The following is a 25773-nucleotide window of genomic DNA, read 5'->3' on the forward strand; positions in this document are numbered from 1 at the left end:
GCGCAGGCTGGCCAAGACATGACATTGAGCACCTCCTGCCCCCCATGGTCTGTCCCATTTTGCAGCCCCTGGCACTGCTGCAGCTCCTCGGTGGCTTCCTGCCCCGTGACAGAGCAGCAGTGCTCCCTTCCATCCGTGGGACATGCCAGGGACACATGCTTTGGAGAATAATACCCCTAAATCACCCTACCTGCCCCAGTGCAAGGTGGCTCATCACCAAGGTGGGCACACGCTGAGCACGCAAAGGGGAAGCACCGTGGGATGAGGGACTTCCAACACTGCAGCTGAGCAACCTCATTTATTTATTTATTTATTTATTAGGCTATTCTGGAGTGGAGAGGGTCAGATTTGGGATCTGGAAGGACAGGATGGGGCATGATTCTCTTGGTTATGGAGAAACTGGCCAAGAGTTTGGCTCAAGTGTGACATGGCTGCAGTCACGACCACTGAATTCCCCTTGAAAAATACTCCTTTCAGAGAGTTTTTTCACCTGATCAGTTTTTCAGGGCCTGAGGCATTCCTGAAGATGCAGTTTTTGAGCCAGACAAACACAACACGAGGGTGTTGCAGACAAGACTTCCCCCGGTGTGGGGCACCGCTTACCTTCTGCCACAGAGACTCGCGGGACGCCAGGGAGGAGCAGGCAGCCACGAACCAGCAGTTTCCGACCTGGCCCTGGTGTAAGTCGTGGGAGCTGATCCCGTCCACAAAGAGACGGGGATCGTCGCAGATTTCCTGCGAGACAGGAGAAAAACACCGGGTAAGTGAGGAGACGGGGGAATATGGAGCAAGGCTTCCTGGCAGAGGACCTCGTGCTCTCCACAGGACACGGGCACAGCACCAGACCCCCTCCCCAGGATGGTTGTTCTGTTCCAGCATCAGCACAGCTCTGCTATAATTATCCCGGCAGATAATGGTACATTTTCACATCATTGCAGCCCCAGTGACCCATCTCCTTTTGTAAGACAGCTTGTTGTTCCTGCAAGCCCTTCAGCAGCTGATGTCCAGGCTTTTCTCCCTCTCACTTTGCTCCAGGGACTTTCTGGTGGAAGGCACTGGGAGCTGAGAGCATCACCCACAGCCACGGTCTCGAACACTGGGGCTTGGGGATCCACCCAAAAATGAACCCCTGCAGGACTAGGGAAGAGCCAAGCATTTAGAGGAAGAATTACAATGCCCGACCCAAGCAGTTCACCCAGAGAAGCTCAGCACAGACAGTGGGCTCAGCCACAGGCCCCAAAAACCACCCCCAGGAGGTCTGCCCTCCTGCAGATGGAGAAAACATGGTGATCCGAAAGCTTTGTGGCTGGAACAGGAGGATTAAATCCTCGTCCTGCCACCAAAACCAGTGTGGTGCCACTTGATCAACCCGGTTTGGAAAGCAATGTCCAGCCGGGGGACTGTGAGCGGATGGGGCAAAGAAAACTGGCAGAAACTTTCCCACTTTGTTACTCTATTTAATTTGATGGGTGGAGAGGAAAAACTCATTTTCCTTCTTTCTCATTTTTTTTCAGGTTAGCTACATCCGAAGTAACACCAGTTCCCCCAGCCTTTGCACATGAGGACTCGCATTGCCCCTGTCCCTCAGAGGGAGGATCTGGTGCTTTGTAAGCACCTCCTGCTATCCCCACCTAACCCAGCCAGCACCGCATGCCTTAAAAATAATTCAAGCTTCATCCGGACACAAACTGGACAGGATCACACCCAAGGGCTGGTTCCCTCCAGGCTGCAGAGTTGCAGGAGGTTGGGATAAGCACTAGAGGGAGGCAATCTGACAGCTGCCTCAGCCAAGAGGCACCTGCACTTTATTTTTCAGCATCTCTGAATGCAGAGAGGGGTGGGAGAGGAGTGGTGGTGTTTAATATCAGGATTGACAGGAGTTACCCTGTTTTGTACCAGCGAGGAAGCATCCAGCAGCAGGGGATGCCTCTGCCCTGCCTGATGGTGGTGGGGATGTCTGAGATCAGCTCTCAGAGGTCCTTAGGGGGCAGAGGCACCAGGTCTGAGGACCCTCAGAGATATTTAGGCACATTGAGAAGGTCTCCCTGAGCCTTCTCTTCTCCAGGATGGAGAGTCCCACCTGTCGCAGCCTCTCCTCTTGCCTCAGGTGTTCCAGACCCCTCATCATCAGCTTGCTCTAATGCTGTGGAGCTGCCCCCACCAGGATAAGACTCATCCATGGGTCAGCCTCCCCCCAAAAAAACTCCTGAGGTTTCCCAAATCCCTCAAACCGGAGCTTCCCAGCATTAAATTACCTGGGTTTTTCAGTTCCCAGAGAAGCTGCTGAGGTCCCACTCACAACACACGGCCCTGGTCATGACCATGTAGCCCGTGACTCATGGGGACCAGCAGGAACTGGGTCAAAAAAAAAAACAGGGCAGGCATTGAACTTTGCTTCCCTTTTCCTACTGATGGAGCGGAAAGAGATAAAGGGCTTGTCCTTCAGATAGGTGGAATTACAGGGCCTGGCGTTTGTGTGTGCAGAGGGAGGAGAGGGGCAGGGATGCTCTGACCACAGAAGGTCACCACCTTGCTTTCATCCCCTCCCTTCCTCGCAGGAGACAGAAACCAGGTGAGCAATAACATTTACACAGGCGGGGGCTTCTCCCAAAAGCAAACACGGGGTCATGTCACCCTCCCAGCACCGGGACCCTGAAAAAAACAGGGCAGCAAACCGCTCACACAATCAAGACCTGATCATTGCACTTATCTTGCATTTGGTGGGGTAATTTTGCTTCCCACCAAAAAGCATGTGGCTTTTTCCTCCGCTCTCCCTTTAAGTACTATTTCCCCCAAAACAGACGTTTTCTTTCTGACTGCAATTAAACCAGAAAATATCATTCCTGTCTCCAGCTAGTCCAATCCCACAAAAAGGGCAGCAGTGAGCAAATCGCCCTCTAATTGGTTTTATAATTGGCGACTGTCTTATTATAAATGCTTCCTGGTGCAGATTTCTGAGCTTTAGGCTCACTGGGGATCTGGAGCATGTCAAGCCAGCTGCAGGGAGGAAAAAAAGCCGGGGGGGGGGCGGGGGACGGGGGATGACAACCACGTGAGATGCAACATCTGCTGCGCGCCAGGATGGGTTTTTGCTAACGAGATTTTGCAAGGAGCAGCCTAGCCTAATTGCATTGCAGGGCCGGGGCGCAAGCGGCTGGCTGTGTCGGGAACAATGCTTTCACTCAGACTTGCAAAATCAGCAGGATAATCTATTAACGTGGCCGTGCTTCCCCCTCCCGGGCGATGGGGAACCAAAGGGACCTTGTGCCACGAGTGTCGCTCCCGCAGCCATCCCAGCACAGCCGGCAGCTGACACAGAGGTCCTTTTGGTTCCCTTCGGGTACCTACCCTGGGATGCGATTTGGCAAGAGGGCAGTGACACTGTTTAACAAGACTGGCACCAGGAAAGGGAATGGGGTGAGTTTAGAGCCCCACGAGTCTTTGTTTTCATAGGGATTATCTTTTTCTCAATGGTTCAGCTTCACACGCACCACAGTTGGCGATGTTTACATCCTGTAAAACTGCTCGGGGGTGCGGTTTGTACTGCTTCAGTCAGACATCCCTAGTGCTGATCCCCTGGGAGTGCCCCAACCTGTATGTATTTGCAGCTGTTATCAGCTCCCACCCCACATGAAGGGAGCACCCGCAGCAAACAGGGACGTGCTTGCGAAGGGAGGCACCAAAACACCGCGCTCCCCGCCAGCCCCACGACTCTGCCCGTGCACCTCTGCTCCAAGCCTTCCGTTTTGGCAACAGAAAGGGTTTCAAACAGGAGCTAAAGGTCAGTTTGCAGGCTTAACAGCCCTGGTGGGGCTCGCCGGTGTTTGTTTCTCCCAGGATCCAAAGTACAAACACAGCAAGGAGATCTCTGTTGAAGCAAGGAGATGCAGAGAGACGCGATGTGCCGTGAGAGCTCTGCACCTCCCCAGAGCAGCTGGAGATGGAGAAGGAGCTCAGTGATGGGAAGGAGTCTGAAACAAGTGCTGCATGCTCTGATCCTATTCCTGATCCTGCTCCTATTCCTGCCACCCGTGCTCTCCAGGGACGTGCTCTTGGGAAGCCTCACCATTACTCAGTCCAGGGCTTCTTTGGTCTCCACCCAGCCACGACTGAGGCGAAGGCCACCCCAGCCCTGCTTTTGGCATTTCCACGCCCTCAGACACAGCCCTCCCCAGACTGCCTGTCTAACAGCGAGCTGTTCCCATGTGTCTGGTGGTGGAGACACCAAGAAGATCTGCAGATCTCTGCTCCAAAGCAGGAAAGTCCCCACGCACCTCCCTGGGGAGTGGGATGCTCAGAGCAGTGAGATGATGTGGCCTGGGTTTCTCTGGCCAGAGGCAGAAGAGATCCCCCTTCGTCCCTCTTGGTCCCTCTGGGTCCCTCTTGGTCCCTCTGGGTCCCTCTTGGTCCGTCTTGGTTTCAAGTCCCAGAGCAGCATCGGTTCCCACCATGAAGGACACAGTGGTGGGACATGCTGGTGGGAGGGAGGAAGCAATTCAAGCAAGCTTTGCTGTGAGAAAACACAGGATTTGGGGAAGAACGATCCAAAAAGGCCCACTTGTTCCAAAGCTGTTGTGAAATCCTGGGGCGAGCTGGTGTGGCCATGAGCTCAGCTGCAGCGTTTCTGCCTCCAAGGGACATAATTCTTGTTCGGCACATGTGTCTGCCCAACCCTGTCCTGCCTGAATCCCAGCTGTAGGGGCTCACAGAAAGCCAATCTTCTAAAACATGATTTAGAAATCTAAATCACGCAGTTGTTGTTTTTTTTTTTAATTTTAATTATCTTAAGAGCCAAGACATGGAAAAAGAGAGAACCCAAAGCTGCAAAGGAAAATTACCTCCGCCCTCCGCCGTGCGTATCTCAGATCAAAACCTCTTAGCTACATTTCAGCAGGGACATCTCCCACGCCTGCTTGGGCCACACCGTCCCAGGGCTAGGAACTGCCCTGTGGTTTGTGGCTGTGTCATTTTTACAACACCTTGATTCAAGAGCAGGGCTTGATCCCACCACAGTCCAAATTAATCACTAATCAAGGCGATGATGACGAAGAGGTTATCGCGAGTTTAAGCTATTTAAAGAAGTGATTTCTAGCCCACACCTATTCTGGTTATTCATCCTCTGGGTGTAGCTCTGCAAACACAGAAACCTGCTTTATGTGAAAGCCATCCTCCAGAAACACAGACTGTGTTTAACAACCCAAGTGACTCAGCAGAGACCTTCCTGTGAGGCCACAGCCAGGTCATGAAACAAGGAGAGTTCACAGGGCTGCCAAACCCCAGCAAACCTCATCTCTACTCAGCAACATAAGGGTTTTCCTCCCGAGCTGCTCGATATTCCCAGTGCAGACAATCCAAAGCATTTCCAGATGAGACTTTGAAGCGATACGAGTACACCATCAGCAGCTCCAAGACAAGATCTTGGCCAAGCTCTCCTGGTGATGGATGAGCCTCCACCCAGCCTCACGCCAAGGTTTACACGGGCTGTAAACAAGCTGATCATGCCTGTGGTTAGACTTTTAGCTAGTTTCTCCCATCACGAAGCACTCTGTTTACATTTTCCATCAGTAATTCTGGTGTAACTCCATCGGTCTTGCCAAAGACCCAGAAATATGGAGATATGAGACGCTTTGTTTGGCAGAGATAAGGCACCAAGCCCCAAAACTGCATGTGGTGGTGCGCCAGAATGCAGGTGGGGAAGGATGGGCATGGGAATGGGTGGGCAGCTCCATCCCAAGCAGTCCACCCACCCCTGTGACAGTGTTTCACACAGGTCTAAAGGATTGCCTTGTGCTTGGTACCTTCACTTAGGACAAAAATTCCACCCAACAAAGCTTCCCTGCACTAGACATTTCACTGTTTTAATCCTTGCAGGGCTCTGGGGCAGCATTTGCAGAGTCTCTGTGATAAATAATGTATATCAGAGCAGAAACGGTGCCGTGCCACTTACTGTCAAATTGCGTTGGGGTTTTATTTTAAAAAGGGATGACTTGAAGACCTCAATCCTCTGCACAAATCAGTCAGACGGCGTCAGTCCTTTGGCAGCAAGGAGAGGACAAGCCCTTGCCCTGGGGTGTTGACAGAGACAGATGCTAGATGCTTTTTTTCATCCCTGGTCAACCCCTTGATGCTCCTGGATCCAAGAGTCCAGGGTACACTCAGCAAGGCAAGAAGGAGAGATGATGGAGAGAGGGTTTGTACCTGCTTCTTCACAGGCTTATGTATCCCTCTGCACCAACCACAGATGCATTACTGGGTTTCCATGAATTAAAACAGAACAGAAATGCAGAAGCATGATTTTCTCAGCACACACAAGACCCAGGGGGTGTCTGCTGAAGCCAACCCACTTCTCACACTCACAGATTGAAACCCAGAGGTGGGGACTGGTCTTTACACCAAGCGACCCCAAGCTGTGGTGTATTTTCCTCTCCTGGAAGTGCTTTAAATAAAACCGGCTGGTGCTCAGAGGAAGCGGCTCTGCTTTAGTTCAATGGGAAGTTAATTCGAGGAAGTCCCGTGACCTCGCTGTGCAGAAATTCAGCCAGCACATTGCCTGCAGGTCCCTCTGGCTTCTGCCAGACCAAGGAAACGGCTCCTTCTCTGCTCCAGCTGCGGGGTTTCATCCTCCCTCCCATGCTTCCTTTTATTTGTTTCTTTCTTTAATCACTTACGGCAGCAGCTGATGTCAGTTTTGCCGCGCCCAGTGTTTTATTTTCCTTCTGCAAGAGGCAGCACCGTGCTGGACCAAGCTACTTTGCAAGGGCTTCAGCGAAAGGCCCTTGGGTCAGCAGGACCTGGAGATGGAGCCCCCTGAAGCCCCATTCCCTGAGGATGCTCAGAGGAGCATCAGTAGCTTGTGGAGAGGCTGTGAGCACCGAATTACCCTCGAGGAGGACAGCAACGGGGCAAAGGTTGTCCTCAGAGCACAGCATCAGTGCCGAGTGGCTTTGCTTTCCCTCAGCATCTGCCTGGCTTTGGAAACACACAATCGAGATGAACTCCGGCATCCAGCTCTGAAGCTGCCTTATCAGCCGCCAGCAAGGCACCGAGGGCTGTTAATTTGAGGTGTTTCATGCATGGATGGAAGCTGGGAGGAGGACGAAGGGGAGATGAATTGGCATCTGCACTGAAGCTATCGCCTAGAAGGGCTCGTGATGCTGGCGGAGGCAGGCTGGGTGGGAACAGTCATGCTCCTCCACACCCTGGTGCTCCAGGACGATGTTTAGCTACAAAACCTCCCCAGAAAATCTCCCTGTCCTCTTGCAAGGAGAGCCACCTGCCTTAGCTGCCTCAAACCACCAGAAACCAGGCTGGATGAGGCCTCGAGAGCTCAGCAAACAAGGTCCCCTTCTCCCATGGCTCACCAGCAGGGCAGCACCTCCGAGCTTGCACCGAGATAAAAAGCTTGGGATCACCCAGGGCACAGCCAGCTCTGTACCTGCTCCACAGACCGAGCATGCCTTTCGTGCTCCCCAGAACCAAACCTGTGAGGATTTGCACCATTCCCTCCCGGGGAGCTCAGAGAGGGCAGCAGATCCCCAGGGCTCCTTTCCGTGCCACCCTCTGCTACCGTCCTCTTCTCCATCACAGCTACGATAACGTCTAGCTTCTGCAGACATGCAATTGCATTAAAATGCAGGCAATGAATCTAATTTACTTATTTTACCATCGTTTTTGCATTTATGACTGCGTCCTTCTGAGGCCGAGGAAGGAGCAGACTCGCTGGCTGCTTTCTTATCGAGCGCTGCCCATGCCGGGCAGCTTAGCACGGGGGCGGAGAGGGGGAGCGTGTTTGTGCGGAGCCCGGCACCGCGGGAGGATGTGGTGAGATCTGCTGGAACAGGTCCAGGGTCAGCATCGAGTTCGGTGAGAACTGAGAGCTCTTCATCATAAATAACAGCAAAAATGATCTCAGCCTGCCTCGGCGGAATCAGTGAACGGTGCTGACTTAAAGCTTAAAAAAAGGAGGTAAGTGCAGAGATTGCATTAAAAGGTGACCAAACCTTTTGCTGGCGAGGAGCAACCAGACTGGCAAGCAGCTCCTGGCTTTACAACATGCAGCAGATAAATGAACAGGCGAGCAGCTCATAAATCCCTAAGCTGAGAAACGCAAAGATCTGGAAGGACTCCGGCTCCCCTGATGGACTGCAGACAGATGACAGACTCCCAGTGAGAGGAGACGGTCCCTTCATCTGTCCAGTGGCAATGAGCATCCCCACCATCCTTCAGGCAGGACCGAAACCGAATGAGACAGACCATAAAGCTGCAGAAAGCTGAGCAGAGACGTCCTTTGAGCACTGGTGCCTGGGGTTAGTATTTCTGGCCGGAGAGGGACCGAGAGGGATACAGGGGGCCAGAGGGTTCGTGCTCTGAGCATTGCTTTTTAGTGGCCTCCATGCACCCCAGGCCACCACTTCGGGTGAGCTCTTGGAGTGAAGCCCTGCAAGAGCTTAACCCCTGCCTTCCCCCTTATCGCCACCCTTGTGCTTTTGCCAACTTCCCAGCCTGTGCTGTACGCTGGGGGAAAGACCTTTTAATGCAGAAACTTGCGGGCAGGCAAGTGCCTCTCCTGCTTTTAGTGAATTAGTTCATTGACTCCTTTCCCATTTCACGAAAAGCCCGCAGGGACGGATTGTGTAACCCTCACTCAGCAGCAGAAAGGAGCTAAGTACTTAATAAGCAGGGAAGAAGGGGATCTGAGCGATGCTCTTCCCTCCTGCAGCATCTCCTCCTCATCCAAACGCAGTAGCATTGAATTCAGGAGACAATGGAAAAAACAGACAAAAGCCCTATGCACAAGTCAGGCAAGATATACACCAGACTGACACAGAAGTAGCTACTGAAAAAATGGTTATTTCCTAATTTATAAAACAAGATTTCTCTTGTCTGGCTGGAAACAAAACGTAAGAATAAAAAAGGACTGTGAATGAGAGCATCTCTCCCCAGTGCCAAAGCAGGACTGAAAATGCCACGGCCCTGCTGCTGTCCAAGCTCCAGCTGCACGCAACCCTTCCCAAAACACCTGAACCCCCCCAAACTAACCTGACTCTCAGCTTTTCCCCTCCAAATGATATTGCCTGTGCTCAATAATATTGCCGTTTAGCAAGAGCCTGTGCCAGTGTCTGAGCACCCTCATGCCTGATGTCCAGGCTGAGCCTCCCCTGGCGCAGCTCTGCGCCATTCCCATGTATCCCGATGTCAGTGCCCAGGGAGCAGAGGCTGGCAGTTTCCCTGGCTCCCAAAAACCTGGGTTATCTCACTGGATGCACAGACAAACTGCTGCTCCTGTTCTGCACTGCAGCATCCATGTCTCAAACGAGGAGTGCAAAACTCAGATCAGGCACCACATGCCCGAATTACAGACATCTCCCTCGCCTTCAGAGCAGGGGGAGGAGGAGCTGTAAGCACTGCGATCTGTGCTCAGCCCAAACCAGGGAGTTAGATTTCTAATGCAACAGCCAAGTTTTCTGCCAAAAAAATAAAAATAAAAATAAAAAAGGAACCCCTGATGCTGCCCTAGCCAGCTCCAACATCAGCTTTGGCTCAGCGACGAGCAGCCAGTCCCATTTTTAAATGGCTGCACAAAATCAGAGCTCTGTGGGATCCCCTTCCCGGTACACCTTCCCTTTCCCCTCCACACTCGAGCAATTAGCTTTCTGGCTAATTTCTGTGCTGGACGACAAAGATGTCTGAAGCCAAAGCCTGATTCGAGGCTCGCCCAGCTGCGCACAGAGCTGGCGTCCTGAGCAGGGCTGGAGGCCAGGGGGAGCAGGGAGGGAGGGAGGATGCCCCGCTGGGGAGAGGCAGGCTGAGCCCCTTCCAGGAAACTCTGCAAGGCCAGATGTGGGAGGAAATGGAAGCAAATCTCAGCCCGATCTGGACGGGCTATTCACCAGCTGCTCCAGCAAAACCTCCCCGTTTCCCCCTGCCCACGAGAGCCCCACGCGAGAGGAAGAGCAGTGCAGGGATTGCTTTTTTTTGGCCAAAGCAGCCCCAGGCTTTGGGAGCAGACGGAGGAGCAGAAAGGATGAGGGCGGGTCTGGGTGCTGGGAAGGAAGGCACATGCACACACAATGGGCTGTTGAGATCCCTACGAGTGCCGTGTAAGTACATGGGAATGAGACCCTGCCTCTGTCAAAGCTGATTCCCAGCGAGTTCAGTAGTTACTTTTCACACAGGATTGAAAACCGTGGCTCCTGCGTATTGCTTTTCTGCACGGATTGTAAGTACCACCCTTTCTGCGAGAGCAAACAGTTGTTTTTAACAGCTGATGCTTTTTGTTCCCACTCTCCACCCACTCTGCTTTCACAGCAGAGCCCGGGGCATGGTGAGCTCTTGCGCTTTGTCGTACAGCTGTAGCTGAAACTCTCCAAAACAAACCATGGCCACGGCCCTGGGAGATAACAGAGGTGCACACACAGCATCCCCTGCCTGCAGGCAGCGTCCCAGCGACTGCTGGACTCCATTTCTGGGTCAGGAAGTCTCCAAAGTACTCTGCTTGTTTTCTAAATAAGAATAAAAAAAGGATTGCCCAAGGAAGGATTTGCTGGTTGCAATAGAAAGAGGATACTGGAAGGACTTTTTGGTGCTTAACAACCATTCTGCGCAATCACTGCACAAGCAGGGCAGTCGATTTGAGCTTCATGGACATTTTGGACCCTACTAAATGCTGCACTGAATTGGAGAAACCCATGGGTTTCTTTGTGAGGGCTCTACCCAGTCTCTTCCAACTCTCCCTTCATGCTGGGCAGGCAGCAAGACCCATTACAGTGGGTGTCAAGTTGTTTCAGAGCAAAGTGGGATTTTTTGCTGTGGCGTTTGTGCAGTTTCTTACACCTTCTCCCAGCTGTCCCGCAAAGCAGCAAGATCAGTATCAGGATCCCTGACACCCAGACACATTGAGTTTGCCTTCATGCAGAAGATGCTGGTCCCTTTTGCTGGGCTGTCTCCTTTACAAAGCAGTATGAATTCAGGCAGAATTGGGACCAGTAATTAGGAACGTCACTTTGCATTGCTTGGCATAAAGCAGTTCTTCTCCCCACAAAACTCAGTCACTTTTCCCTACATGGACAACTGCAAGGAAAAAACTGGAGAAGTGCTTTAGAGAAAGAGGCTTCTGGAAACTTCAGCAGTAGCCAGAGCAGATGTGAGCCCAAATTCTTTATTTTTTAATGCCAACTTTGTGGTCAGGGCAGCTAGTCTGTTCTGATCCTGCCAGACAAAGACATCAAGGAGACATTGAGACTTCTCAGTGTGGGCTTCAAACTTTTTTTGTGAAATTCCCTTCATCTGGTGCAAAGGCAATGAAGGAGGCACCACTGCCTCATACCTTGCTGGCTGAGCTCATGTCTCCCTCACCAAGGGTGCTACGAGCCTGGCCACCAAGAGCTGCAAGTAAGCCAATAGCCAGAAAACCAGGGGGAGAAGAGTTGGGCCACCCATTCAGAAAAGGTCTCCATTCTCCCTGAAAAGAAGCACCAGCAAGTCTGAGCATGATAAATCCTGAATATCCACAGACATCCATGGCTCCAGCAGAAAGCTCTGAGACACAGATGCTCGGCAGAAGATGAGCAAACGTCCTTTGGCCACCTACACCAGCACCCACCCCTCTGCCATCAGATGTGGGGTGGAATTAACGTGTGAGAAGATGTGGGGCTGAATTAACAGTTGTGAATGCAAGCCAGCAAGGGTGAGTGTCAAATATTTCCCTACCCTTTAGTCCCAAAGAAAGTTGTTTAGAAAGTCTTGGGCATCACCCATCTGCTATCTCTTGTTACCTGCAACACAATTTCCTGATTCATTCCGAGTCACCATCCCTGGAGTCAAGAAACATGTAGATGTAGAACTTAGTAGCACGGCTTAGAGGTGGACTTCAGGACTAGGTTAAAGGCTGGATGAGATGGTCTTAGAGATCTTTTCCAACCCGAATGCTTCTGTGATTCCATGTTGTCTCCATGAGACCAAATCATGGTGGCCCTATCTTCAGAAGGCAGCTGTGCACAGAGCATCTTTCCAGGGGAATAAGCTAAAATGCACACAGAACTTTGCAGAAACCCCATGTCCAGGCAGAGCTGGAGTGGAAGAGCCCAGGGCAGAGCAGAGGGAAGCAAGATCTTCTACAAGGAGCCTGCCTGGGGGCTCAGCCTGGCCTGCCACACAAAAGAAGCCAGCTCCTCCCGTCACACAAAGCCTTTTTGTCCCCCCGCCATGTGACTGCCCTCACTCAGACAGACACGGCACTGCCTCGTGGAAGGCCAGCTGATATTTCGGGCTGCTGCGGGGGCGAGGAGGTCAACAGCTCATCAGGCGGCCCTGCCACAATGAGATGTCTGCAAGCAAAAATGAGCAGCGAGGCCACAGGCAAGGAAGGGGATCCCAGGTATGTCAGGTGCTGCAATATGGCCTCTCCTCGGACCCAGTTGTAGCAACTCCTGGGTCCCCTACTTCATGGTAGTTGGAGAAGTGGCCTCATGGTCACCTCTCATGGACCTCACATGTCTGGTGGTGTCGGGCAGCTGCGGGTCCCTGAGGTGCCAGCCCTGCTCCAGCAGGGCCACCCCGAGCAGGGGGCCCAGCCCCACGTCCAGGCGGCTGCTGGAGATCCCCAAGGAGGAGCCCCCAGCCCCTCTCTGGGCAGCCTGTGCCAGGGCTCCGGCACCCGCCCAGCCCAGCAGTGCTTCCTGAGGGGCAGAGGGCACCTCCTGGGCTCCAGGCTGGGCCCGGGGCCTCTGGGCCTGGCCCTGGGCACCCCTGAGCAGAGCCTGGCTCCGGCCTTTCAGATATTTACACACACTGATAACATCCCTTCCCTTCTCTTCTCTAGGCCATAGGGTCCCAGCTCTCCTCCTAGGATTGCTGCTCCAGTCCTTCTTCATTTTTGTGGCCCTTCATTGGCCTGCCTCCAGCAGTGAGGACACATGGAGGACCTTTTGCAGAGGACACACAGATGGATGTGGGCTCTGCATGAGCAGCGGTGGCACGGTTTTGCTCAGGAGAGGAGGGATAGATTAGGACCGTGCCCCTACAATTGTCAGTATGGGTCCAGACCTGCACATCCCTTTCTCCTCCAGAATTTTGGCACTGCCAGACGAAGAGTTAAGGGGAAGGAGGAGAGCAGTGCCCAACACTGGTGAAACCTCTGTGGGTGCAGACAAGGGCAGGGGCTGCTCCAGCTGCTGAGCAGCTCACCAGTAGGTCAAGGCTGCAGTGAGGACTCATCATCATTACACTCAGCCCCCAAACCCCACCTCCCAAAGACCCCTAAAACACCTCTCTTACCCATAGACTATTTTCTTTCCCCTTTATTGGCTGAGGAAAAATATTCAAAGATACTTCATTGCTCTGCCAGAGCCATCAGCCTTCACAGCATCATCCAGCAGTCAGGCTGCAAAGCATCCCTCTGTTTTATGCATGGGGAAACTGAGTCACGGAGAAGCCAAGGGACTCCTTTGCTCCTGGGGCTCACTGGGGGCAGAACAGACTGGTGCTGGGTGCTACAGGTCTGCTCAAAGACGCTCATGCTGCTGAGCCTGGGCAAATAAACCTTGCTGGGGATAGGACATCACGGCTGGGGCTTAGCACTGTGCTTGGTGGGGAACCCTTGGTGAAGGTTGAGTTTTGGGGAGTCCCTGAGAGCAGGGGTGGCGGAAGGCAGCATTATGGGACAAGGGGACAGGCACACTTACTTTTGGCCGCTTCCACTGGATGCCCTGGATCCTTGACTTGTAGAAGAGCGAGTCATCGTTGGCGGGGAAGAGAGGGTCCTCAAAGAGCTGCTTCCGCCGCAGGCACTCCTTCTTCAGGGAGGCATAGCGCTGGTTCTCGTACGGCTTCACCGAGGAAAACATCCTTCCCCACCGGCCCTGGGAGGACAAGCGGAGTGGGAGTGAGATGTGTAGGGTCTGGCCAGGGACACACACTCATACTCCACAACACCTGGACCAAAAAGTCGTGGCTGGAGACCAAAAAGTGATGGCTAAGACCAAGTGTACCTTACTGGATATGGGACTCCCACTTCCCCCAGAGCTGGCCAAACACCACCAAAACACCACCACCGCCAAAGGAGATGACAACCTGCCTTTTAGTTAATTGATAACCTATTTTGGAAAAATGCATCCTGTGGGGCTGTTGAAGGAGATGTCCCCAGCGAGCTGGATATGAGCATGTTTTATGGTGGCTGAACACCTACCCTGGACTTTGCCAACATGGATCACATTCTCAGCCCACTGTTATGCAGAGGGAACTTCAATGTTAATATCAAACTTTTAGAATTCTGGTTGTACCCTTCAAAGACTTCAGGAAACATCCCTCTGTTGCCATCAAGCAATGGTCATGTATCTGCTCGAAAAGCAGCAATGAGTGCAGAGCCAGTGCTTCAAGAATCACCTTCTGCCCCCGCCATGTAGCCCCAAATTACACACACACACAATTCACGGTTCCATCAGAGACGCCAGTTTCTCAGTAGATTTGATCGGGTCTGTTTTTAATTAAAAACAGCCTCTTGGCAGCGTACCATGTGTTTTTGGATTAATTATTCTGTCTTGACAAGCGTCTAGCTTCTAGGGCAGAGCGATGAATTTAGCAACCCAGAAGACAGCAGGAAACCATGGCCCAAATGCCTCTGAGAGAAAGCAGCTCCTCTCCATCATCACCCCAACATCCCTGTGGCTTGGTCATTGGGTACCAACCCCTTTGCTCCTGTTTTCATCCCTCCACCCCACAGGTCGAGTCACCTTGGCCCCACAGCAGGCCCAAGGGAAGGGGGACCTCTCCGTTGCTCCCCTCTGCTAAATCACAGACCTCCTTCCAAAGCTACTTCCCTATCGGTACCCCGTATTTATCCATGAATGAGCTGTCTTTCTCCTCAAAATGGGATGTCCTGTTGAAACCGTGACAATTAGTGAGCCTAAACCAATGCCCTTGCTGATCAGAGAAATCCTCTGAGAGCATCCCTCACCCAGCCTGCCTCCCCTCGCCTGGGCAAGACAAAACCACTTCACCTCTGTGAAGCCAAAGAGCAAAGCATAAGTTTTAATTATTTATCAGCCTAATTAGCAGCACAAGTGCTCATCACCCATGGCCTAAGTGAACCCCAAATATCCCCATTAGTGGCGGTTCCCTGCTACTGAGGAGTGGTTGCTAGAGCAGCTTGTGGTGCTTTCCCACCCATATTTCCCACCCAGCCAACGGCCCACCTACCCTGATGCAGACATAGCGAGCATTTAGTGACGATCCTACAGGACTATGGATTTGGGATTTTGTAGTTTATAACATCTTATTTTATGGGCCAAAGACAGGGAGAGGAGTCCCAGCTCTGCCTCTGGTGCACTGTGTGACCTGCTGTATTTGGAGACCAAGGCTAGGACTTGGCTGCATGGGGTTGGTTAAAAAAAGCATTAATTCACACAAAAGCCTTTGATTGCAGCCCAGCAAAGCAGTGCGGTGCTGTGGTTAAAGGGCTCCTAGTGATGCTGATGGGAGTTTCTCCTTGCTTTCAGGACAGGTTCCCAGGTGCTACAAAGAGACCCAGATGCATCACCTGCCCTTAGAAAAGCCTTAAAATAAATGGCCCAGTATCAAGAGCTCAATAGTACACCAGATTTACTCTTTCAGAAGAGCAGACAGCCTCACTGAGCAGCCAGGGAATGCACGCAGAAGACAAAACCTACACCCAGGCTGCTAAGAGGGCCAGGACATGAGTTAGTCTCCAGGTCTCCAGCAGAAGAAGGGGATGAGATGGGAGAAAACATGACCTCCCTGGGGACATCCCAACAATGAATGAGCTCCTTCTGAGTGACAACCAGGCAGGACTTTGGCAGTGACAGCACTCACCACTGCAGAAAGACACAAGCAAAGCAGCAGCCCCAGGAGGGGATGGTTGGCAGCCACCTTCTGCACGAAAACTTCGGGCTGGGAGGGAAGGATGCTGCCCATGGAAAGGACATTTCCATGAGATGCTGTGCAGGAAGAACTTGTGAGATTTAGAAAGAGAGCCTGGAGGGAAGTCTGGTGGCTTTCGGAGAGCTACGCTCGAGTTAAGGCAGGAGCTGCGGGTTTGATGCAGGCGATGCTGGATGCCGCTCCGCAGCCTGTCCCGTGGCCAAAGGCTGGCACTTGGCTGCTCTTCCATAAAATTGCTCTGCAACCGCAGCTTGGAGCTACGTTTTCCAAGGACCCTTGCAGTGCTGACTTCCGTGAGAAGCCCTGGGAGATGTCCATCCCCATATCCTAGCCCTCGTGGCCAAGGATCCCCAGCTTTCCTGCCACCCAAATTCACTTGGGAGAAGAGGGCTGACTCCTTGCCCTGCTGTCCCGCCTCAGGGTGACTGCCCCCCTTGGCCGACAGGGTGGAAACAGATTTGAGTTGCAAAGGAAAAGCCAAGCTACATGATAAAAGATACTGGTCAGGATCTTTTACAAACCCTGCAGAATAATCAAAAGCAAGGGGGGAGGGAGAAGGATGTTCTCGGGGCAGTGTTAAAATTCATTACTGTTTTTAATTTGCAGCATTTCATGCTTACCAGACTGAACCTCAGATCTGCGACATTAACATGCTCAAGGGCTGCCTAATTACTTTTTGCCTTCTTGCACGAAGCTGGGGTGCTCCAGGAGCAGGGGAACTGGGTGTTTTCATGCCTGAATTCGCAAACCTACAAGCGCACGCATTTGTGTGTTTGGTTAGGGAGTGAAATCTGCACTCCTGACCTTCTTTGCAGAGTTGAAATTTTGGAAACTGGTCTGAGCCCGACCTCGGTTCAGTCACGAAGCAGTTAAGCAGGAAACTATGTGATTCGAGGAAGGAGCCAAAGGCATGACTCAGGGCTGCTGTGGACTCCCCCTTCCACCCCCAGCATCGCCCAGGCGTGGAGCTCCGGCCAGCTGGTAGCGATCACTGCGAGGGGGATAAGTAATGACAGTGCCAGTGCTGGCCAGGACCAAATACTTGCTGAAAGGCTCTTCCTTCCTCTCTCTGAAACCAATTTCTCTCCTTCCCTTCCAGCCCGGAGCCTCCGTGCCACAAGCAGCTGACATGGGCTCGCTGCATCCATGTTATCACAAGGCTGCGCCCCGGCCAGGAGCAAAGGGCTCCTTGCTTGCAGATCCTACAGCTTTTATTTGTCTGCCTCCGAGTCAGACTAAACAATTTGCTCTCAGGGGACGGGATCTGCGTCCTCACTGAGCAGGAGATATTTCTGATATCACCTTGCAAAGGTGTGGGATCAGTCAAGGAGAAGATGAGGTGGGGACCAGGCTTTTGGCTGCCCAAGTCCCAGCCAGGTGAAGTTATGGGCAGCCAGGCTCTGGCTAAAACGTTTATTTAAATGTTTATTTTGCCTCCTGGGGTGTTTCTATTGACACGAAACATTGGGATGGGACAGCACTGGGGTTGCTCACCCTCCTGCCAACAAAAAAGCCCAGTCCTGCAGAGGAAACGCTGCCGACGCAAGGACAGCTTTATGCACACGTTTCCTACAACCCGCAAAAGAAACAATCAAACCACAGATCCTTTTCTATGTTAAAGGTGAGATAAGCACTGCACACCTCCTAGCCAATGCTTCTACAACCAAAAAAGCCTCAAGCTTCAGGCTACAAAGTCTCAGTCCCATTTAAGGGCCATCGGGACTGGCAGCGGGGCTGGCAGCAGGTCCGAGCCGTGATCCCAAAGCCCTTTCCCATTCCCACGGGGCCGCCTGCCGTCGCTCTGCTGGACTTCAAGCAGCGTGGCCCAGAGCCAGCAGGACCGCAGAGCATCCTGCCTGCACCCGCCGTGCCCGCAAGGACTGGGAGGCGAAGCCACACCGGCGAAAATCAGAAAGCATCAGACATCATCTCTTCGCAAACTGACAGCGGTTAGCCAGGGAGCTAATAATTCCCAGGGGAAGCCGACGGTTCTTCATCTCCAGATGTTCCTGAGCAGTTGGGCATCTTTTTTAAGTAGGTGCTTTAGCTAAAATGCAAATTACTGAGAATTTACAGCTGTTACTCGTTGAAACAAAGCTGTTGAAGAACGGAAGGTTGGATGTCCCTTTCTGGCCTTTATCTAGGGGTAAAAAAGTTTCTCTGTTCTTATCTAACAGCTAAAAGCTCCCCCAGGCTAAAGCTAAAGCAACCCTTTTTACTCTTAATGATATTTTATCCAGTTCTGGCTTTTGTCAGCAGCACAGCTGGGGTCTGGATCCACACCCCCGAGCAAAGCACCTTTTGGCCAGAGGGTTAGTTGTATGTGCCCACACAGGGACAAGCTACCCCCAAAAACTTGGTGTGGACAGAGTGAATTTAGTCTCTCCAAAAAATCCTGATGGGATTCAGGGCTGTCCTTTTGGAGTGAATAAACCCAGCTTTTTGCAAGCACATAAATAAGGCAAATGGTCCCTGATGAAACCTCCAGGTGGGAGTGGGAAGAAGCATCCGATTGTGCTAGGATGGGTGGCCCCGGCACCTTCCCTGCCTTTGCTGCAAATGTTCTTTTTAATGAAAGATTACATTTTCCTTGAGGTTTTTATGGTTATATCCAGCTGTTAGGCAGTAAGCTCTGCGGGTCTCGGAGAGCTTTGCAGAAGGGGAGCACACAGGGCAATGCCAAGCGCTGGCAGGAGCGGGGCGGGGACCCAGCTCCATCACCCATGCACCTCGCTGAGAACCCACCGATGTGTTTACACGGAGCTGCAGCTTCCAGGTCTGGTTTTAATAGGAAAACCTGGGGTTAACGGGTCAGGGCAGCCACCCACAAACACGTGTTTTTCCACCCCGGTGCCAGCAGGTCATTAGGGTGCTCAGCAGTGCAGGGCTGCCCTCTCTTCCTGCAGCGCCGCTTTGCAAGCGGTGACTCCCCTGGAAAGGAATGAGGAAAGGCAGTCCCAGTGTGAGTTATCCCAGCTCCTGGCCGTCACACCCTGCCCGGTTCCTACAAATAACCATCCGGGGATGCCCCGACCCGTTAACCCGTTGCTGGAGCTCCTACCTCAGCCCCAGCTCGCTGAGCTGCCATGGCTGAGCTCTGCCTCTGGCCAGAGACGCTTCTGTGGCCCCGGCCAGCCCAACGCTTCTGCTCATCGCAGACTTTAAGGGCAGATGGGATCAGGACGTCTGTCTGAAGGCATCCTGGCACAAAGCAAAGCCGGTGGCAGCATCCCCTGCTGGGCTGCAAGTGCAAGGGCCTGGAGAGAGGCAGGACTAGCAGGGAGGGCGGTGGAAGGAAAGCAAGAGATGGCAGAAGGACAGACCCAAAAGCAGTGGGCAGAGGGAGGCCAACGTGCCCAGGCTGCCAGCCTTGGCTGAGGGATGGAGGAAGGAGCAGGAGACATTCACTGCTCATCCCGACCCACTTGTGGGCTGGGGAGGACAAAGGAGCTCAGTTTTGGGTGCCCCACCAAGACCACATGTCCCCAGCAGCCAGCCTTACCACTGCCGACACGTCAGGGTTGTGTCCTGTGCCACAGCGGGGTTAAAAACCCTTGGAGACCAGGTAAGGCTGTGGGACAAGCACTGAAAGATGAATTCATGAGCTTTGCCAGTGCCCAGCCCGTGGAGATAGCGATCACCTCGCTAAACCCCATCAACAAGCTGTGACCCGGGTTAATGATTACAAGTAGCACCGCGAGGAAGGGAAAGGTCACATCTGAGCTCGCCCACGAGTCCTGGCACTTCCCAACAAAACCCTGCCGAGGGCAGGGAGCTCCTCCGGGGCCATGTGGAGCATCCTCAGCCCAAGAAGACACAGTGGCCATCACCCCATATGCATAGTGCTGGCCACACACTGCCCACTCCATGAGGTTATAGGAGCATCCCTTTTCCGCATCCCTTTTGATCACCACTCATTCAAAAATAAGTCAATAAAAGGATGTTGCCTTTGTAGGGCCGGACTGAACACGAATTTCTATTATTTATTCAGGGCTTCTAATTGAACGTCTGGGCCAGGCTCTTGGAAATCTGGTCACACTGACTCCCCTGGACGCCGTGCACCGCTACAATACACTCACACCGATTTTCTTGCCAGCTGGACAAAACCGTGGTCCAAGGGCAGACCTGTGCCCCCGTTATATCTCCGCAGAGGGAAGGACAGAGGAGTCACGGGGCATTGCCTGAGGCAGCGCAGACAGCCTCGTGCTTGGGCGTTCTGGGTCGCAGAGAGGCTTCTTGAAGAGGTTTCGGGAAATTCATTCAGAACACCCATCATTAAGCACAGATAAAATGCGGCACGTCTCCATGCAAATGCTCAGCCTTCAATTGCTTCTGCAGCCTCTGGGATAATTAAAGCAATTGAACTCCGAGAGATGCAGAGACGCGTGCCCGAGAAGCAGGAGAGATAACGGGACTGCAGCTGCTCCACCGGAGCTGGAGGGAGGCAGGCGGGTGCTACGGGATCAGCCCCGGCACAGAAGCACCGAGGCACTCTGCTCCTTGCCTTCCACCCTCTCGGTGCCCCTCTTTTTGTTTTTCCCCTTCCATTGGGTCTTAATCCTCTCGGGAGACCCTTCCTGAGCCCCATCCTACAAATCCCCAAACCCCAGAGCACAGCTGGGCACTGTCTGACTGCAGAAGGGCATTCCCCTTGGCTGCAAAACCCTCAGGCCGGGCCAGCAAATCTGCCTCGGATTTAGCCCCATCGTTTTGATTTCACCTCTGTTTTCCTTCCTGTTTTTAGTGAGCTCTTCTCTCTGTGGCCCTTCTTGGGGCAAGGACAAGATTTCTCCTGCTGTGGAGGTGCCTTCAGCTCTTTGTGCACAGCAGAAATACTCAGGGAAGGACCAACCCTTTTTACAAGGCACAGCGACCTCCCCAAAATGCAGGACATCTCCATGCACCAAGAGGACACAGCCTTTTGTAGGGTCTCCTGCCCACGTGCAGCACTCATCCTCAGTCGCTTTGGCTTCTCAGCAGAAGCCACGAGCACAAAGGGGGAGCCCGAGCCCCTGCTCCTCAAGGTGCGAGTCCCACCTCCTGCGTGGAGGTGAAATCCCAAATCCTCACCCCTCTGAGAGCGTCCACCCCCACGGACATCCCCCAGAGCTGTCACCATCAACAGCATCACCAGGAGAGACCCTACACAGACCAGATAGAAAGGAGCCATCCGCCCAGCTCCTTCTGGAGAAGGATTTCTCCTCCCCTGAAGCCCCCCGACTCTTCAGCCGCTGGGAAGGGGACGAAGCCCCTGCCTCCTCCCCCAGAGCCAGCAGGGAAATGCCACGGGAGCACTGATGGGCTGAGCCCAGGGGCAAATCCAGGGGAAATGCCACTTTTACGGGGCACTGCGGCACCAAATGTGGGACATCAGGCACAGGGGCTAGAAAAGGAGGCTGCGGGGACACAGCGCTTGGCTCCCCTGGCCATGGGCCACCAACAGAGCACTGATATCCATCTGGGCGGAGTAAAACCTAGATCTCCCAACCAACGAACCCTCCCAGAGTCCCTTTATGCTGCTGGAAGTCCTTGAAATCCTTGGAAGAGCTTCGCTTCCCAGCAAGAAACCCGCTGTTGGCTGCAGATGCAATAACTCATCCCGCGCAAAGAGCTGCGGGGTTGGCCCCATCCGACGCAACAGCGGGCACCTGGCGGCTTGCACAAGGAGGGTTGGCGGCTTCATCTTTTATCCGTGCGAGATTTCCCTTTGTTTTCACCCCAGGAACCACCCTGGAGCGATCCTTGCAGTGTTTGGGCAAGCTCGGCCAGGTGGCAGGACCGGCTCTGCAGGGCTTCGGGAGCTGCCAGCCTGCCAATACTCGGTGGGAAGCTCTCGCTTACCAAGGTGTGGCTTGCAAAAAAAAAAAAAAATAAATAAATAAAAACCCAACCAAACAGGCACGCTTCCTTCTTTTCTATGTGAGTAGGGGAAATGGAGCAGCTCGGACAGCTCAGAAGGACTGACACCCGTCCGTCCCCCTCCAAGGGCAAACCGAGGGGCAAGGAGCGTTTTGCCGTGCCGGAGAGTATTTTAAGGTAAAATACGTCAAAGCACTGCTGAACTGGGCCATACCCCGTCGAGAACATGAAAGATGCCCCCGGGATGTGCGAGCAGGTCCAGCCCCCTTGGAAGGGCTGGATAAGGCTCAGAGGAGCCAGATCCCTGCCCTACAAGCCCCCAAACCCTGGGCTCCCAGCAAGGATCTGCATCTGCCGTGTCGCCACCCCAGCCCCAAAGCACGAAGCTCCACAATCACAGTGCTGAGCACGGAGAAGAAAGGTTTTATCTTCCTAGAGAAGGTAAAAAGCTCGATGGCACCATTTCCACTGGATCCTCAAGGAGCTACCCCTACGCTGAGGCACCAAAGCGGGGTCTCTCCCACGCCGCGAGCCCATTTAGCACAAGCATCCCATGGATGGAAGTGCTCCAGGGTGCTGGGGGGAGACCCGAGAGCAGGGGAAGGGTTAACGTTGCAGCCAGCCAGCCACCCCGCTGGTGCAAATCAGAGCAGCCCTGATGAAGGCAATGGGTTTGTGTCCATTTTATGGGCCGAGCTCGGCCCTTTCTCCCTGGGTAATCAGCTGGAAGCGAGCAGAGCCGGAGCAATGCGCCGGGCCCCATCCGTGCTGCTGCCTCTGGGGACGCAGGAGGTGGAGGGGCATCACCTGGTCCCACACAGGAAGCATGTCAAGGAAAACCTATTACTGAGGTTCTGTGCTCCACAGGAGGCTCAGAAGAGCGGGTGAAGGCTCAGCCCTGAAGATATCAGCAAATAAATGGTGCCCAAATGTGTCCCACCTGCACTGCATGGGCAAAGGAGCAGCAGACACCTCCCCAGGGGCCAAGGAGCTGCCATCTCTAGGGACTTGCGAGGAGGAGGAGGGAAGGGGCCTGATCCCAGAACCCCAGGATCCCAAATCCCCGCATGGCTGGTGGTGTCGGGCAGCTGCGGGTCCCTGTGGTGCCAGCCCTGCTCCAGCAGGGCCACCCCGAGCAGGGGGCCCAGCCCCATGACCCCAGCCTTCAAGTCACAGCTGCAGCCTTCTCATACGATCCCGCTTGGACTAAGTCAGGAAAGGGGTTTTGGCACCTCTGGACCAGCCAGAAACGTCTGGTGATGAGTTCACAAGCATGAGCAGCTTTAGAGGATGCACCCATTCTTAGCATCACCGTCCTCGAGCACAAACACTGTCTAAATCTGCTCTTGGGATCAGATCCAAAGCCTTCTTAAAGCATCGATGCTTTGTTATTAATCTGTGCAGCAAGCGGGCAAAGGAGAGCTGGATTTTTTTCCTTTTTTTTTTCTTTTTTTTCTTTTTTTTCTTTTATTTTTTGAGGCATAATCGAGTAGGCTGCCCTGGCCATCCCCAAATCCCCAGTACCACGACCAAGCAGCAGCAAGCCCTGGTTCCCTGGTTCTCGCTCTCCAGCCTGTCCCCGACTGGAAGCCACCACCAAGCCTCTGGAGAAGTCTCCCAGTCTCAGCTGCCCAGGGATGAATTCACCCCCATTTTTCTCAGTTCCAACTCCATCCTCCAGATCAAATAGCTCCCCGTTTTCACCCCTTGGATGTCCTTAGCAGCAATCACATCCCTTCTCTGCCTTTGCTGGGCTTTTACAGCCTCCATACAACATCTCGGCCAGCCTCGCAGCCCTGCTCCAGGCTGAGTTAACCCCGACCCCAGCACCTGGCCACACCACGTTTGCTCTTCCCACCTTTGTCCCACCAGCAACTCACTCCCCTCCTTGCACCGGAGCAGACCCAAGCCCCCATTTCTGCTGTGTCCACATAATTCATCCCCCAAATATCTGCCCTATACCACCTCCCCTAACCCCCCAGCAGAGCCACCTCCCCAAACACTACATGGGGCCAGATGGAGGAGACCTGTAGCGTCTCCTCTCCCTAAAACCCTCCAGTCCCTGCTGGGGAGGGACCAGCAAGGGATGAGCTCAGTTTGGGAAGGGGAAAGCCTCGATCCTCAGCGATGCTGCCACCAGGCTGAGCTCAGGAGGGGGAACCAGCACCCTGGGCAAGACGTGGGAGTGGACAGAGGGGAAAAACTGCAGCATGGTCCTTGCTGGATGCAGCAACCAAAGCAGCCGGAGGATTTAAGAGCATCCCCCTTCCCTCCGCGCTCACTGCCCTGCGCTTGCCATCTGCCTGCTCCCCCCCAAATTTGGAGCTAGCGCAGCATCCGCATCCAGTGACATGACGGGGACCCGTAATAAATGATCAGTAATAAGTATCTGGCAATAAATTATCGGCAATAAATGCAAGCGCGAGTGGATCTGCGGGGCAGCGAGCGGGGCAGGTGGCACGGGACCAGAGCCTGAGCCCTGATGGGATGCTCGCCGCCTGCAAGCACCAGGCTGGCTCCTCAGCTCCCAGACAGCATTTTCAGGGCAGGGAGAAAGGGATTGTGCCTCCTGCCAATGGGATACGGGAAACCCAGGCTCAAATCCCTGCTCGGAAAGCCGGGGAACATCAGCTCCCTCCATCCCAGCAGCCTGGGCTGCCCGAGCTCTCTCGCCCTAACTTTCCACGCGACTTCCTAAAAGCCTTTGGGTTTGTCCCAAAAAACGGAACAAAGCACAATACTGAAACCTCCATTTTTTAATTATTTTTTTTTTTCCCAGCGCAGAAATCCTGCTCTCCAGCCAGCGGCGAGGCCTCGCTGCTCAAAGTTTGTGTCGGCAGCAGGCAGCGAGGGGAGCAGCTGCGGGGCTTCGCCCACCCGCTCCCCAACTTTCGGGCACCCCAAAACTTGCAGCACCCCCCCAAAAATCTCAGCCTCCCCCAGCGCTTTACCAACACCGCTTGCTACCGGCACGGACAGCGGGATGCTCCTCTCAAAGAGGGGGTGTGTGGCTTAATTCCAACCCCCCCCCCAAAAAAAAAAATCCCTCCCTCACCCCCCAGCACCGCACCACCCCCCCCCAGCACCCTTCCCAAAGCCACAGGTGCCCGGAGCATCCCCCGAGGGGGCGGCAGCTCCCCGGGGCTGGGCTCCGAGCTGCGGCCCCAAGGTGGGGGTGACAGCTGCGGGGGGGCAAGGAGAAGCCCCCCCGGTTGTCCCGGGGTTCATCTTTACCTGCTCGGTGCCCGGTGCCCGGTGCACGATCGCGCTCCGCCGCCCGCAGCGCTCCGCGTCCCCAAGCGCCGCCCCGACGGGGCGGGCAGCGGCCCCGCCTGCGCTGGGGCCCCGGGATCGGGCAGCGAGGAACTGGGAAAGGAGCCTTCCCTTTACTGGGATGGACTGGTCGGGAGCTGGGCTTGCCGGCTGGTAGCTGGTGGCTGGGGGAATGGGGTGAGGGTGAAGCTGGAGATGGGAAGGGGGAGCGGGGATGGGTGGTGGGGGCGCGCTGGGTGCTGGGGTGGGGGTCCCGGGGGGCTGGGTCACCCACACCAGGGTCACCCAGGCACAGGGCGGTGTGGGATTAGGGTACGTGTCCCCCCCAACTCAGGGATCATGCTGAAGGAGCTGCGTTTTCCAGCCCCGGAGCCCCTGCTTGGTTTTGCAGGAGGGAAACTGAGGCACCGAGGAGGGGGCTCGGAGCCTGGTGGTGGCGCTTGGTGACCCCTCTGTGCCATGGGGACCAGGCAGCCCCCGGCTGTGACCCCGTAGTGGAAAACGTGCATGTGGCTACACCACAAAATGGGGAAAATAAATACGTCCCATCCCAAATCACGTCCCCACGGGGGAAAGGAGCTGGGGGGGGCTTTATGGGTTTGTCCTGGGGGCTCCGAGGTGGCACGGAGGCGCTTGTGGGGTGAGCTGTAACTTGGGGCAAAAAGGGGAGACCCATTCAAGACAAGAGTTGTAAACACAGGGAATTCTGGCCTTCCCATATTTGGGTTCTTTTTATTTTCCTGT

The 25773-nt window shown here is 54.0% G+C and overlaps 1 protein-coding gene across 4 annotated transcripts in view; it reads right to left on the bottom strand.

The window, feature by feature from the left end:
- Positions 1 to 25773, bottom strand: part of CAPN5 (calpain 5) — a 57410-nt gene that overhangs the window by 21088 nt on the left and 10549 nt on the right. For 3 of the 4 annotated variants that reach the window (XM_040544507.1, XM_040544506.1, XM_040544505.1), the window contains 2 exons: positions 13683 to 13859; positions 604 to 735 (listed from right to left, as the gene is read on the bottom strand). In XM_040544507.1, coding sequence (XP_040400441.1) covers positions 604 to 735; positions 13683 to 13844 — 294 coding nt within the window. In that variant the 5' untranslated portion in view covers positions 13845 to 13859. Of the gene's footprint in view, positions 1 to 603; positions 736 to 13682; positions 13860 to 24990; positions 25105 to 25773 lie in introns of those variants that run through there. The other variant, XM_040544504.1, reaches the window with a different exon arrangement.

The sequence above is a fragment of the Cygnus olor genome, chromosome 1 (genome assembly GCF_009769625.2).
Source record: "Cygnus olor isolate bCygOlo1 chromosome 1, bCygOlo1.pri.v2, whole genome shotgun sequence".
In the NCBI taxonomy this organism is placed as follows: Eukaryota; Metazoa; Chordata; class Aves; order Anseriformes; family Anatidae; genus Cygnus; species Cygnus olor.